This window comes from Empidonax traillii, unplaced genomic scaffold, assembly GCF_003031625.1.
Source record: "Empidonax traillii isolate 1590-97213 ecotype Southwest subspecies unplaced genomic scaffold, ASM303162v1 scaffold186:size1492175, whole genome shotgun sequence".
Classification (NCBI taxonomy): domain Eukaryota; kingdom Metazoa; phylum Chordata; class Aves; order Passeriformes; family Tyrannidae; genus Empidonax; species Empidonax traillii.
Genome location: NW_020955379.1, coordinates 1,002,686 through 1,017,945, shown reverse-complemented (window position 1 = coordinate 1,017,945; position 15,260 = coordinate 1,002,686). Strand labels below are relative to the sequence as shown.

General features: G+C 45.0%; 1 protein-coding gene across 4 annotated transcripts; it reads left to right on the top strand.

Moving 5' to 3' along the window:
* The first annotated feature begins 1,615 nt into the window (after positions 1 to 1,615).
* TGIF1 (TGFB induced factor homeobox 1) lies at positions 1,616 to 12,968 on the top strand. Of its 4 annotated transcripts, none has more exons than XM_027886342.1 (3): positions 1,616 to 1,736; positions 10,317 to 10,543; positions 11,888 to 12,968. In XM_027886342.1, exons 2-3 carry the CDS (start codon positions 10,361 to 10,363, stop codon positions 12,452 to 12,454), a joined length of 750 nt encoding a protein of 249 aa, XP_027742143.1. In that variant the 5' UTR covers positions 1,616 to 1,736; positions 10,317 to 10,360; the 3' UTR covers positions 12,455 to 12,968. The 4 variants fall into 4 exon arrangements, with proteins under 4 accessions (XP_027742143.1, XP_027742145.1, XP_027742144.1 ...); XM_027886344.1 differs by lacking the exon at positions 1,616 to 1,736 and adding an exon at positions 2,019 to 2,123; XM_027886343.1 differs by lacking the exon at positions 1,616 to 1,736 and adding an exon at positions 2,561 to 2,696.
* The last annotated feature ends 2,292 nt before the right edge of the window (positions 12,969 to 15,260 follow it).

Sequence of the window (15,260 nt, the reverse complement as noted above, 5' to 3'; positions counted from 1 at the left end):
AACGTGCAAGATATCACATGTGGCAATGTGACAAGGTAGAAACTTGCATACAACACCACAGTACATTGATAAGCCTAAAGACAATTATGGAGCAAATAAAAACCTAGCCTCCACAGTTTTAAATTTCTTTCCCTTCTTGGAATCCAGTTTTACAAATAGTTACAGCATGTCTATACAGATGGGTCCAGACAGAGCTGAACTTGCTCTGACTAAACCAAGCTGTTTAAACCTGTTGGCACAGATATATCTTGATGCACGCGTCTACCACTACTTACCCAAGGAGCCGCACAGATGCCAAAGTGGCTCATTGTGAAGCAGTGTGAACTGCTTGGGAGATATGGTTGTTAGTGCTGCTGTAGCTCCAGCAGATTAAGTAATACTAAAAACACAACCTCACCAACACTTTTTAGCCATCAACGCGCTTGTAGCAATCGTGGGTAGAGCCCCTCTCAAATCTTCATTCGCGAAGCCTAGCCATGACGACCAACACGTGAAGGGAAAAGATAAACTGCAGAAAATTACATATTGTCTTCCATACTATCTACTTCTGCTTGCAAGCACCAGCCAATACCAACACTCATCATCAATTTATGAGCCACCACGTTACAGCATTTATTGTAAAACCAAGTTGTTCATTGGAGTTGAGCTCAGGCAACCCACCCGCCCTCCTTGTTACAGCCTTGTTTCAGGTGTGTCACAGCCTTACTAACAGAGAAGGTTGTGAGGGTTTTCTTCCACTTGAACTACTTTTTTGCAAACTTTATCCACACAAACACCACGAATATGTATCAAGAGTCTTCAAGCGGTAAATGAAGCCAGAACTTGCTGACAGACGTGAGGTACTGCCTCAGGCAACAACTGCAATGTAAACTGCACAAACCCAGTTTCTGTCTTTCCCACGTGGTCCCACGTCTAGGTATATCCCTCCATACTCACACCCACGAACTAACTTAGTTCAAAACAATGACTCTCCATGCACTTTATACCAGGGCAGCTAGGAATGAACAGCCATTGGTCCACCGCCTGCTCCTACTAACTAACCAGCTGCCACACAAAGTCAAAATCGATCTTTTCCTAGGATCCTTTAAAAAAATTCGAAGCCACATTCCAGCACAGCTAGAAAGGCAGTTTCTAAAACTCTCGGGGGGAAAAAAAAAAAAAAAAAAGGTGCCGAGTGTAAAACTTTACTTTTTCCCTTTATAAAAGTGACCTTGCCAAAAAAGGGAGGGGGAAAAAGGCCAACCCAAACTTTAAAAAAAAAAAAAAAAAGTAAAAAAAGAGGAAGAAATAAAAAAGGAAAGGTAGAAAAGGGACAGAGCTAGTTTCACAGATTTGCTGGCAGTCCCAAGGACAATGAACAGGAGTGAGGCGGCTCTGGCGGCACGGAGAAAAGGAAATCTCTTCGAATCCTTGACGTGTCTTTTGTTTAACTTCCCATAATTGCTTTTTTGGCACGACCAATGCCCGGACGTTGTGAACAAGCAGTTCGAAGAGCCAGCCCTCACAGCTGGGAAGCCGGGCTTTTCCACAACTAAAACAAAACAGTAAAAAAAAAACCAAAATAAAGCCATACGGCGGCGTGCGCGCACAACTCCCGCCCCAGAGCCACTAGTCCCTCGGGGGCACCGCGAGGGTGAAAACACCCGCCCCCAGCCAGCCTCGTCCCCCCCGACCACCGAGCTCTGGCGCCCCCGGGCACAACCGAGGGGTGACGCGGGCACGTCGGCGGGAATGGGGTGAGAAGAGCGGGCGGAGGGCGCTCGGTCGGCGGGCAAGAGCCCGGACCGCGCCGCCGCCGGCGGGACCTGGTTCCGCGCCGCACAGCCTCCCGCCTGGCGCGGCGCTGGCCCGCGGCACTGTGAGTCAGTCGGTCAGTCACTCAGTCAGTGTGTCAGTCAGCGTGCCGTGCCCGGCTCGCCTCACTGACCTACAGGCGCACTCGCCATGGAGCGGCCACCAGCCCTAAGGGTAACCTATCCCGGAGCGAGTCGCCAGCCCCGGGCCGACACCGGGTCCTTGTTAACTGATGTGACTCACCAGCTGCCCCCCTCCTCCCCCCCGGTCGGGATGTAACAGCTGTTTTATCTCCCGCTGTAATTACGCCACATAAATATAGTTACAAGGTACTTGGGGGGGAGGGTTTGCTGTTAAAACGCTGTTGCTTCGCCGGTACAGCGAGTGCTGGTGCCCGCACCGCCGGGAGGGGAGGGTAGTGGGGAGGGAGTGATCCCTGCTCTGCCGTAGGAATCCATTATTTCATCAGCCGTTTAAGGCCCCCGTTGCTCATCCCCCCGCGCCTGCCCGGCCGGGAGTAGCTCCGCACGTGCCGATGCGGGAGTGCCACAAACACGCGCCCGTGGAATCAGCACTCGCCGCACCCGCACGCCTGTTTCGAGGCGAGGCGGCTTCTTTTACTTTCCACGGCGAAACCTTCGCCCGTGACACTTCAGCACGCGGCTGGGCGTCCTGCACTTTGGAGCCCGGGCACCTGGCTTTGTCAGGCGGGTAGCGAGGGGGGGAGGAGGGGGGGTGAGGAGCAGCTGCAGAGGCCGTCCGTGCCCGGGGAGGGCTCTCCCCTCCGCCACGCTCGGAGGGAAGCTGGAGAGAGCTGCTGGTGGGTCCCGCGTTTCCCATACCAGAGGAAAATAAACTGTTGCTGTGCAGCGCGTGCTCGCCCGAGAGGGATGAGTCAAGCTGTGAGACTTCTCTCTTTTACAGCTACGAGCATGTGCCGCAGCAAAAACCTACCGCGCGGGCGGGGGGAGTGGAAGGGGAGAAAAACAACCTTTTACGAACTGATGTAAAAATAACCGCAGAAATGGGGCTCGCCTTCCCCGCGGGGGCGGGAGGTACCCAGCACAGGCCAACCGGGGCTCCCTCAGCACCACTGGGGATGGGGGGGGGGAACAGCCCCCACTCGGCAGCCGGAAGGGGGGCGCCGGTCTTTGGAGGGCTTTTTTTCCTTCCCCTGCCGTACGAACTCTTTCTTTCTTTTTCTTCTCCCCTATTCACGCGAAGGAGTGGGTGGTTCGTCCGGCAGCAACAGGAGGAGGCTAGTCAAGGGCAGCTGTCACAATCTCCCCCCACCGCCTCTTCCTTCTCCTCCTTCCCAGTTTAATGATCAAACGTCTGCCTGGAAGAAAGGCGAGGGAGCGGGAGGCACGCACAGCTCCCCCCGCCGCCGCTGTTTAGTGTGCATGAGCGAGCGGGTACGGGCGGACACCCCCCCGCTAGGGCCGGTCCCTCCCCTCCCGGGCTGCTGGGGCTCTGTCAGACGGGAGGGGAGGGAGGAGAGAGGAGGAGGAGGCAGCCGCCGCGAGTGCCAGTGCAGCGCTCGGTTACTCTCCCGTACTCACTGCGGGGAGGTGGGGGAGGGCGGGCGCTGTGTACCTTTCTCTCCCTTGCCTTTCCTCACTTTAACAGGCCGGGGCCAATCGCCGGCAGAAGGGAACAAAGGGAAGGGGGAGGGAAGCCCACCCCGGCCACACCAGAAAGCCCCCGGGGAGGCAGAGCCCTGCGGCTCCCGCTGGCAGCAGCGCGGCCCCGGACCGGGCGCCTGGCTCCGCGGCGGTGTTTCTTCTTTCTTCATCGACCTTCTCCTCCTCCTCGCCGAGCTTAAAGGGGGGAGCAGCGTCCGGCGAAGGGAGAGAAACTTGGGTCGGTGCGTGGGGTGTCCTGCGGTCGGCTCAGTCCTCGCGATCAAGATGAAAAGTAAAAAAGGTAGTTGTGATGGGGTGCCGGGACAAAGCGGGGTGCCCCGCGCCCCTGCCCGGGGTGGAAAAGGGAAGGGGGGCTGTCGCTAAGCCAGGCGGAGTCTCTTTACCTTCTAGGCCGTTTTGCCCCCCGTAGCCCCCAACCACCCCCTGGCTCGGCTCCCGTGGAAGACTGCAGTGGATGCTCCGCTCCCAGACAAAACATGCGGAGCTGTTGTTTGGAGGCGGTCGCCTCTCCGCGCTGCTGGCTCTCTGTCAGAAACATGTCCAGCCGCCTGCCTCGTGCCTCCTCCGCCAAGTTTTGTTCTCTCCCCCTCCGCCAAGCCTCTTCCCCCTGTCCTCCCGTAAAACACTTCTAAACGGTTTTCCGCACCAAGCCCCGCCGTCCCGGTGTGTGAGGACGAGGGTGCAAGTCGTTTTCCCAACTTGGGGCGAGGAAAGCGGGGCTGTCCGGCAACTCTTTGTTCGCGGGCACGGCAGCGTGGGGTTGGGGGGGTGGGCATCGGCGGGAGGGCTTGAAGCCCCCTCCACGCCCTCAGCCGCCTTGTTTTGATGGAAGTTGGTGTCTTTTCTATCCCTTTTATCCCTTAAAATGGGACGAAAAAAAAAGTACAGAAGTTTTGACACAGGGGTTAAAAGGAGAAAAACTTTTTTTCCTTATAAGCATAAGGCTCTTCAAGTTTTTTTTTCTTTGTTCCAGACAGACAAACTTTACAGTTAGAGAGGATCGTTACTCATTGCGCTTGTGGTGCTTTTAAGTGCCTTTAAATTAGTCCTTGGCCACAGAGACGCGGAACGTGCTTTCGGATTTAACGCTCCTACGCTGGCTGGGAAGAAGTTCATAGGAAAGCAGTGTCTGTTCAGCTGCGATTTGCCAGTCGGTGGTGTGGCTGAAGGGTGTTTTGCATTCAAAGACCATTAAATGCTCCGAAGTGGAGGGTTTGAGGGGAGCAGTGCGCATGTTCAGTACTCCAGAGTTGTGCTGTTTTCCCCCTACTATGCATTCCTGCGGCTCTGTAGTAGGGCAGCCTCCTCTCTCATTGTTAATATCCTTGGAGCAATTAATGCATATGTAGTTCGTGAAATCATTGGGCTGCTGCAGACATGGTGTGTACTAATATGGTTTGTAGCCTTCTTCAAAAGTTTTTTTGGACGTGTCACTCGGCTAAGAGGAGCGCACACAAAAGGGAACTGAGCCACAAAGGCGAAGTTTAAAGAGCGGGCAGGGGTGGTGGTGAGGAGCGCAGCGTCCCAGGGGAGCGGAGTGGGGCTTGATCCCGGTCACAGCCTGGGCTGCACGCCGAGCTCGGCCCCCTGAGCACAGAGACAGTGGCAGCGCTGGCTTTTAAATGTTTCTGTCGTTTTAGGCAGGTTGAGATTCTTGACCCTATTGGGAGCACTTTATGGCTTTTCGCGTCCATCCCCTTCCCCCCCCTCCTTTTTTTTTTTTTTTTAATAGTTTTACTGAATTAATTTAGCCCAGTTATTTTTAGGACATTCCTATGCTCCCTATTTGCACAGCAGTGGTGAGCTGGTTTCCTGTCTGCTGTTGCTTCCATTGTTCAGACTTCTCTCCCCGAGGGCAGCTGCTGGTTGGTGAAATACCAAACTCCCTGCACTTTCAACTGTTGTTCTTGCCACCCCCGAAATAAATGCGTGTGGAAAACGCTGACGTAGTTTCTAGGTATGCATGTGTAGGGCTTTGTGTGTGAGAGTGTGTGTGTAAGCTCTGCTTTGAGGATTGCAAATCCTGGGCTGAAACAATGGAAACAATGAAAGGTGACAGGCGGGAGGGAGAACTTTTGAGAGGGGCCATGGGCCTGGGGTTTGCGTGGCACAAATTAAAAGGTGGGGAGACAAAGACGGAAACTTATTTAAAAGATGTTAGGGGCTGGGGTGCCTTTGTTTTAATAAAAGTTGGGCTTGTAGTTATTTATGATCTTCTGGCATTCGAGGCTCATTCAGGAAGTTTCAAAGAGTGACTTTATTACAGATTTCTTGTTTGGACTCCTAGCAAAATCTCGTTTTAAAGCAAAAAAAGAATAGTATAGCCAAATCTGGCTGGTTTAGAGGCGATAGAGTGCAAGCTGTGGAGAAGAAAACCAATAAGCTGGTTCCTAAATTATGAAACTTATTGAGATGAGAGAGTTTTTTTACTCTGGAAATTCCCTTGTGGATCCTTGTAGTTCTTTGTTACTTATGAATACTTTTAAACTCTTCTTTTTGTTGTTGTTTTTTAAATTCGCATTAAATTTTTACTGGTTTTTTTGGTATGTGTGTTGGATTTTTACTTTTTTGTGTGTTTGAGTGTGGTGTGTTTTTCTTGTTGGTTGGTTTTGATGGGCTTTTTGTTTGTGCCTTTTTTTTAAGCTCACAGGCTCTGGATTAAAACCCGGAGGACTCTTTTATGGATAATTTCATTTACAAATAATAACCTGATAGCAATCACACTGAACATACTCGGCTTGGCTTGTTAATTAGCTGATTTAGAACACAGTCTCGCAAAGGCAGAGGCATGTGCTCAAGTTTATACATGTGAAGAATCTCACTGCACTTGGTTACAACAGGATCGGGGCCTTAGATGGAAACTGGTTCTGTTTATCGGTGCTCATAAAAAAATCTGGTTTAAGATATGCAGAGAACCCTAAGGGGTGGGAGGTTTTCTTAAAGGTGATTTTTGTCCATCCCTTCTTTGGAGGGCAGAGATTGTTCCTTGTGGCATACTTTGTCCTCTTTTGAATTACAATTGGCTTCTGCCACTTCCTCTGTGAAGCTCTTCCTCGACACAATGGGATAGTTGTTTTTTGGTGTTGTGTTGTTTTTTTTTCCCTGATACTCAGCTTAAATTTTTCATTTGCTTCCATTTTATTTGTTTCAATCTCTCTAAATATTTTGTCCTCCCCCTCAAAGTATTCCAGTATGCCATTTTAAGTGGCAGTAGTTTATTTTGAAATCAGCTTTAGTCATCACTGTACTTTTACTCAAGTTGTTTCAGGCTGTTAACTAACGTTTGGGTGTTGAGCCTAGACTCGAGATCTTGGGTGTAATCTTCCCTGAGCTGATTAAGGGAGGACCTGTAAAGTCTTTGGGCTGTGATACAATGCAACAGTGCATTCAGTCATGTATATGACTTCAGCTGGGAAGCCAGGAGGATAAAGTGATTGATAAAGAAGAGATGCTGATCATGTAGTTCTTAAGTCGTTAATAGTGTGGACTGCTCATTTAAGTGGCTATGGTGGAAGCGGAGGACTGGGATTTTATGTGGTTTCTCAGACCTCTCTGCACATGGACTTGTGCTGCTTTAATTTAGTCCTACTAAAGCAGGTTTTTGTTTGTTTGTTTGTTTGGGTTAAATGTATTTAGGAGGAGACAAAAAAATAACGTGGCCCTAGCCTGCTTTTAATACAAAATAAATTAGTAGGTCAGCTGGGGCTACTCATCGTGTCCGCAGGCCTTTATTCTGGGTGTAAATAACAGTAAGCCAATGGTCCAGTCGTGGAGCCTGGCCAGGAGCCTTTTCAGTTGGGCCCTGTTAAAACAGGAAACCAGCAGCGAATAGGCTGATTACTAACAAGACGGAAAAACAAAGCTGGGTTGTAATCAGCAGGAATGCTTTAATGAAAACAGAGCCTTGACACCAACAATGTGGCTCCTGCTCTAGTAAAAAAAATATCAGCTGGGGCAGTGCGAGATTTCTAGCCACGACTTCCTGTTGCTGCTAACTCTGAACCGCGCCGGGAGAAGATCTGCCACGAGTTCAGAGGGCTGATCAGCTATTTAAATGAGCTCATTTGAATGAGCAGAACTTGTACTACACTGGGTTTCCTGCTTAACCAAAACCTGCTTTGTGTCACTAACTTACTGTGTCAATTAACGTGACACACTGAGCGAGCGGGTCAAAGGGCTGGCTCTGCTGGTGACTCATTTCTCTCTAGGTAGGTTACGGTTAGTCAGATGGCAACTTTTACTTTAGCAAAAGATCTTGTTTGGAAAAGAGAGAAACGTTTTTATACTGCTGGCTTTCAGACAGTATCTTGTCACTTTTTTTTTTTTTTTTTTTTTTTAAGGTGAGAAAGAGCAATAGTTCTAGAAGAGGTTTTGCTTTCATGTCAGTTTTTTGAAATTCAGGAGTCTTTAAGTTGTGTGGTAGATCTTGGAAAGATTACTCCAGATGGAGTGGTGTGTGTCTGGAGTACTTTTTGTTATGCCATGTAAATATGGTTTGCTACCCATTAGACACTTTCTCATGTGAGTAGTTTCTTTGGCTTCTCTTCCTTGTTTCCATGCCTTGCTGTTTGCCTCTCCCTGTTTTCCAAGGTCTTGCCCTACTGCCTTTTATATTTAAAAACAAACAAAAATCCCAGCCCGCTGAAGTGCTGCAACACTTCTGGTTTCTGACAAACAAGAACAGTGCACTTCAAAACGTTGTCTGAATAGCATAGGCTAGTTTTAGCTAGTTTTAAAATTCAGTTTTAAAGGGATGAGCTGCTTTGCAGAGCCGTTCTGTTGTCTGTGCAGGATCTTTGTTCCCAGAAGTGCTTCTCATGGCTCCAGGAGCCCATGGTACAAGGCAGGTTTTCAGGTTAGGCTGCAAGTGTGACAGCACTTTCCATGAAGCTATGACAAATACAAAGTGGTTTGCTCGGAATCATTTTAAAGCAAACTTGACATACTTTCTACATGAATTAAGAACCTGTTTACATAATTTGGAGTTTATCTTGTGTTGGCTATTTAAATATTGTCCTATTGTTCCTGTTCCATGACTGGATAATTTATGTGGCTAATCAGCAGATGAAAAATTTGGTATGTCAGTTTGGTGGTTGTCGGTTACATAAATCAGCAATTGGGAGAATGAAAACAATACCAAGTAAGTCACTGAAGTAACTATGCCAGACAGATTGTAGATTGATCATCCTATTGGGAATGCTTCCATATCAAAACTATGCATTGCAAATTGGACAACTTAAACTAAATTTAAGGATGTTGGAGCTATTCACAAATAGGGGAAGGAAAGAATAATTTACCATGTCAGCTTTGGCTGAAGTTTGAAAGTGTGAGGAAATGTTCTTCTCTGCTTTCCTCCATACCATCCTGCCAAGTATTAAGGAAAACTTGCATATGTACAACTTCTGTCTTTCTTTCTGTGGTGGTGGGGTTTTCGGTGGTTGGTTTGTGTTTTTAAAGGACATTAATTCCTTCTGTGTCTTTACATGGGTATAACAATAGCTTTATATAATTTTATACTTTCATAGGAACACTTCTTGTATTTTAGGGCTTACTTTCTTTCCTGAAATAGAATTTTTTAATTATTGGTGATTGCTCATATAAAATTTTACTTTTGACATTTAGCTGGCTTTTACTATTAAGAGTTTTAGTTCTGATGTTAGGAATGAGCAAGTTTCTTCCTCCCCACCCTCTCACCCTCCCAATCTAAGTTGATAAGAGAGAAAGATTAAGGGCTTGTTTCCCTCCTGTAGTTCCTAAAGAATGCATCTGAAAGACAGTGTAAATTCACTTGAAATTATTATTAATTTGTACTAGTTGAACATGGGTAGTATCTTATGTAAGATTCCTAAAATTTCTGCTGAATTTAACATGGTGAGTATTTAAACATGCTTTTCTTTGTATTTTACAGTACTAATTACTTGTGTATCCTACCAAAGGAGTAGAATTGTAGCCTTCCTAACTATTGAGTATTTGCTTATTTGCTTTACGTACCATAGCTTCATGTTACTAGTAGTGTGGTGTACTTATAAAGGGATAATCAGATTTTGAAATCTCCTCTTCCTCTATGTTGAAGAGACAAGGTATGCAGTTAACTTGTAAATTCAGTTTCCATAGATGAAAATTTGAGATGAAAACCATGAAGTTGAAAAAATTATCAAAACCCAAACAAATCCACCTAAACGTCAAATGATCATGTTTTTTTTTTTGATACAGAATGCAATTAAATTAGAGTCCGTTTTCTGTTAAGCTGGTGGACTCTTAGGCACCTGATTCTTTCCTTTTCCTGCACTCTTTTTCCTTCGTAAGTGAAAATTTCCTTTGGGGGGCAGGGCAGATACAATTTTTCCCTTTCTTCTTCCATTAGTTTTTATTAAAAGGTGTAATTATTCATTTATAAAATCTACAAGCTATCTGTCCCAAGAGGGAAGCATCAGCATGCTAAGAAGTAGTTAAATAACCCATTGCTTGAGTTGGGTGTTTTTAAGTTCTTCCTTATTGACCTTTTGCCCAGACACTGGATCGTTATCCTCGAAGAAAAGTGTAGGATGCATACCATAGCAAGCAAATTTGGACAATATTGGCATTAGATAGAAGCTATCTGATAACGTGTAGCAGATAAAAGGTTGCCAGGGGAACAAGAAAATGAAGGTTTGCAGAGAAGAATTCCTTTAGGAACAGATCATTGGTGCTACTTCTTGTTCAGCTGACAGAAAAGCTACAGCATGACAAGTTAACACTGCAGGACGAATCTCCAGTAGAAGAGCCTATACCCTGATTCACAGAAGGCAGTTGATACAAAATGTCTGTACCCCACAATGCTGGAGCTGAAGAGTTTATGAATTTAGGAGGCTGATTGTTCTTATCTTTTAATTGTAGGTGTAGTTGCAATATCAGGCAGTGAAACGGAGGATGATGACACTATGGATGTCCCACTGGATCTTTCCTCATCTGCTGGCTCAGGCAAACGGAGGAGACGTGGCAACCTGCCCAAGGAATCTGTGCAGATTCTTCGGGACTGGCTATATGAGCACCGCTACAATGCTTATCCTTCAGAGCAAGAAAAAGCGCTGTTATCCCGACAAACACACCTTTCCACACTACAGGTATTTAAAAAAGTAGTTCTCCCTTCAAAAGGAGCTGTTTTCTGTTTTAATTTACCTGCACTCTACTCATGGATACAAATGTTTACACTACATGTGAGATTTCTTATTTTATTGTTACTCTCCTTCTGATGGCACTTATAAGGAGAGATACAGATTGACTGTGTGTTATGATGATCTTTGTTTATTGGAATAAATTTTTTTTTCTGGGAGAACAGACAGTCATGAATTTGAGCATGCATGCTAATTTCTTGTGGAATCGTGTCCCAAAAGACATAAAATGTCTGTACAAGGTAATTTATTGTGAGAGGAAGGTATTTATTTGTCAACAGAGGTTTTATGGTGATAGATATGCAACTTAACATATAACTCTTTGCTTCTAAAACTGCATCTTGAGGCTCGTTCCTGTAGAACATGCACATATATAATTATGTGTATGATGCCTTCCATTAAGATCAGTGGAACAACCTATACGGGATAGAGCTACTCAAGTGTGTTAGTACAAGTATGGTGAGGCTTTTGTGTGGTTACTTTGGATTCTAATCCTGGGGTGCCATTGGCATCTCCAAGGTCCCTTGGATGCATCATTCGCATCTCCTGTGATCGTCTTTGGTGGAATAGCTGTTGACCATTGCTGCTTCCCCCCTTGTGGGAAAGTGACTGCATGAGAACTTGGGTAAACCTGGGTTTGGTTTTGAGAGGTGCTAAATAGAGAGCAATCCTGTTGACCTCTGGACTTTATTCTTCCATATTAATTCATTAGTAGATTTCATAATTGTCTATAGAGTAAAATTTCCTTAATATAACATCACAAAGAAAACTTCCTTTATGTAGTAAACAGAAAAAAGACGTTGAACTATAAACCATCCTGTATTGCCCAGGAAACTGGTTTGATATTTAAACAAGGACAAACTTAAATGAGGTAATTCATGTTATGTCTGTCGACACAGTCAGTTGAACAAGGAAAATCAGTAACTATTTGAGGGAGGAGTGGCTCTCTTCAGAGAGAAAAAGTTTTCCTGTTGTTAATTAACCTGAGCTAGGGAACAATAGCCAATAGGTTAATGTGTGTGCACAGAGTTAAAAGCTAACCCCTCAGTTTGGGCTTCTCGAAGCCTTCAGATGTCCCGGGGCTTTCTGTAACAGGAGCAGGGAGTCAGCTCTGCGATACAGCCAGGACGAGGGAAGGGCCTTTGCCAGGCGTGTCAGAACTTGTCACTAGGTCTCTCTTTTGTTGTGCAGTGAATGAAACTGCTTGGAGTGATGCATTAATCTAACACAGTGGCTCTAATGGCACATAGTTGGAAATGAATGAAGGTAGAAATTAAGATGTCATTTTATTCCCAGGTCTGCAACTGGTTTATCAATGCGCGCCGCAGGCTCTTACCTGACATGTTGAGGAAGGATGGCAAAGACCCAAATCAGTTCACTATCTCGCGGCGAGGGACCAAGCTTCCCGAGGGCAGCCTGGTGGAGTCTGCCATCAGCACAAAGAACTACATTCCCCTGCTGGAGGAGACTGCCTTCCTTCCCGCTGCTGCACCGCTTGGCAAGACTGTGTCCTCTTCCAAGCCAGCTTCCCCGGGATCGGTCCTGGCTCGGCCGTCGGTGATCTGCCACACGACTGTGACTGCGTTGAAAGATGCCCCTTTCCACTTTTGCCAGCCAGCTGATGTAGGCCAGACCACGGACCTGCAGCAGCCGCCAGCCGGCAGCTTCACAGACAACCCCCTCTCCTGCCATGAGGACGCGTCTAAACTGGGACCTGGTGCAAACACACAAAGTGGGCTCTTTAACACTCCTCCTCCAACACCACCAGACCTTAACCAGGATTTTAGTGGATTTCAGCTACTGGTGGATGTTGCACTCAAAAGGGCGGCAGAAATGGAGTTGCAGGCGAAACTTATGGCCTAAATCCCCTTCCTTCTCCTTCTCCGTTTTGTTTTACCAGGCAGGGATCTAACAGCTGTGTGGTTATTGCCACCCACAGAATATCAAAAGACTTCACTGCATTATTATTATTTTTTTTTATTAATCTTATTTGCACAAGGGGATTGCTGAAATGAAGCTTCCTGTCACTGAGATGGTCTTCAGTGGAATACGGTCATTCCAAGAATTATAAACTTAAAGCTACTGTAGAAAGAAAGGATTGTGTGTTTTGTTGGTTTTTTTGTTTGGTTTTTTTTTTTTTTTTTTAATGTTTTCTTTGTAGGTTTTTCATAATGTGAGATGGTTCCCAAGATCATGTGATTTGTTTTTGTTTCTTTCAGACTGTGCAATATCTAGTAATGATATAGAGTCTTCTTATCATTCCCATGTGGAACGGAATATACCAACATGCTGTTTAAATTTTCAATTTTTTTAACAATACAAACTTTGGATGATCATGCTTTTTTCCCATAATGTAATAAAATATTTTCTTTAAAAATTATGTATACAGAGTATTTTGTTGCATACGAGCTTTGCAGAAAACACAGCTTACCCTTGAAATAAATGGAAATTAGAAATATTTTTGAGCTCATGCTGACTTTGTTTGGTTTAGAGAGCTACGCTAAGCTGTTGTTGTTAACCACATGTTTATAAGTGCTGAAAAGTGGGCCAGAAGTACCTGTATTGTGCTATGTTGAAATTTTTTAAGGGGTCAGAGGGAGCTGACAAAATTGCAGAGGGTTATCTTAACTCTGAGAGTTCCAGCTCTTGGGTCATAGAAATACTTTGGAGCTGGGAAATGTGATGGCCCATGGGGAAGATTTCCTGAAGATGAAATGAGGAGTCTAGAAGAGGGGTTGGGGCAAGTGTTCTTTGCAGGTTTTTGTGATGCAACTCATAGACATGACTGGTGACACATTTTGATGGGGAGAGCAAGGACTTTCTACCCTTACTCATCTTGGACTAACAATGACAAGGTTTTTACTCAGTAATTCTAGCAAATTAAAGTAGACTGTATTGTGTTGAAATCTGAGTTCTGGGGAGCCAGGTCTTTGTGAGATACTTGAACAGGTGGTTGGCTAAGATGTAGAAGAGATCCCTGTTGAATTTTTGCCTACAGAATCTGTATTACCTTTCAGAAAAGGACTTCGCTATCAAAATGACTTATAACTGAAAAATGTGAAAACTTGCAGCTCACATTTCAACTTACTTGAATGTCAGTCACCCACCCTTATCCTTCCAACAACACTGGAATAAGAGACCTCCAGGGTAAAAAAATCGGTTCCGGCTAATCCTTAAAAACAAACCATTTGTCTGTTTGGGAGGTTTGGGGAGGGCTTTGTGGAGCAGGAGAGTTGATGAATTTAAGGATATCATGAGTAGGGAGAAGACTGCAATATCCAGACTACAATGTGTATGCATTCTGTTTTGCTGTGGCCTTCGTTTCTTTTTTAGTGTCAGAAATACTGTGTTTGTTGTCTGGAGTACTCTTTGGAATTCTGAACTTCTGCCTTCCTTTAACCTTCAAGTGTAAAATTAAAATGGCAAATAGTAAACATTGCCTTACTCATGTCTGCATCAGGTTCAGTAACAGAGTCATCCTACTATACTGTATGAATATAGAATTATTTTTTAAAAATACTATGTAAATAAAGCTGGAAAAGAATTTTGAACATAGAGATGGCTGTGTACTCTGCCTTTAAGGAATTGCGTTTGAGTACAGAAAGAGTGTAGTATCTCTCTGGACACACTGTACTTGATACTTATAAGCTGTTTTTCCAGGGGATACCTAAGTATGTATCGTTCGGTTAGGTTTCTTTAATGCTTAATTAGAAAATGAAATGGAAGTATACTTTTTTGTAACTGAGGTCAAGGTTGAGGGAAAAGTTGGTTGATAGACATGATTTTGTGGCACAGGTGATTTATCTCGAGGGGTGGTAGGGACCCTAAGCTGAATGTTATCTTTGATAAAGGTTTGGAAGATCCTCCTTTTTCTTTCCTGTCCCTGCAGGAAGGAACTTTATTGCAACACTCCTTACACCCATGATGAAGGAAAAGCAGCCTCATACAAATATGTTTGAATTGTTTGACATTTTCCTCTTTAGTTTTCTTTTTTTCAGAGCATTTTGCTGGTATGCTTTGGGGTGGAGGAAATGTGGGGCACTTGGATCATTAAAGGGCATTTTCAGAGAACTTTACTCCTCTTTACTCTGCCCTTTAAAATAAAAAAATGTCGGCAAGTTTAGAAAGAAAAAAAAATGCTTTGCTGGCTGAACTGACCAGTTCTGTAATTCCACTGTAGCAGCTGCAGTACTGAAAATGAAAATAGGATGAGGAAGAAAGCTGTTGCCTTTCAGGTTAACAGTTTTCAGTGAAAGTAAAAACCTGTGGTGTCTCTGATGTTTTCATTTACTGTTATGCCACACAAAATGGCGTTTAGTGTAAATGAGCACCAAAGTCCTGCCTGTGTGATGAGCACTGCATTTCCATTTTGCTGACTGACTTACCCTGGGAACTTCACTTGTGACCAGTTTTGCTTGAGGCCAATTATATACTTTTAAAATTATTACCTATGTTAAGGTTACACCTAGAAGTTCAGCTGTAGTCAGAAGTCAAATGCCTTTGGCTGAGTAGCACCTGACACAGTGGGTAAAGCTTTTCCTTACCCTGAGGTGTTATTTAACTTGGAGGAAAAAAATGACTCATTGAGTACCCACTAAAATGTATCAAAAGGGAGTTTCTGCTTTCCTGTAATCTATAGCACTGATAGTTTTGGTGCAGGCTATTGAAG

Excerpts from the sequence above, each read along its gene's own strand:
- TGIF1 (XM_027886341.1), top strand. The coding sequence starts at position 3,198 with ATGAGCGAGCGGGTACGGGCGGACACCCCCCCGCTAGGGCCGGTCCCT. Across the intron at positions 3,721-10,316 it reads CAAGATGAAAAGTAAAAAAG|GTGTAGTTGCAATATCAGGC; the intron begins GTAGTTGTGATG and ends TTTTAATTGTAG. Across the intron at positions 10,544-11,887 it reads CACACCTTTCCACACTACAG|GTCTGCAACTGGTTTATCAA; the intron begins GTATTTAAAAAA and ends TTTTATTCCCAG.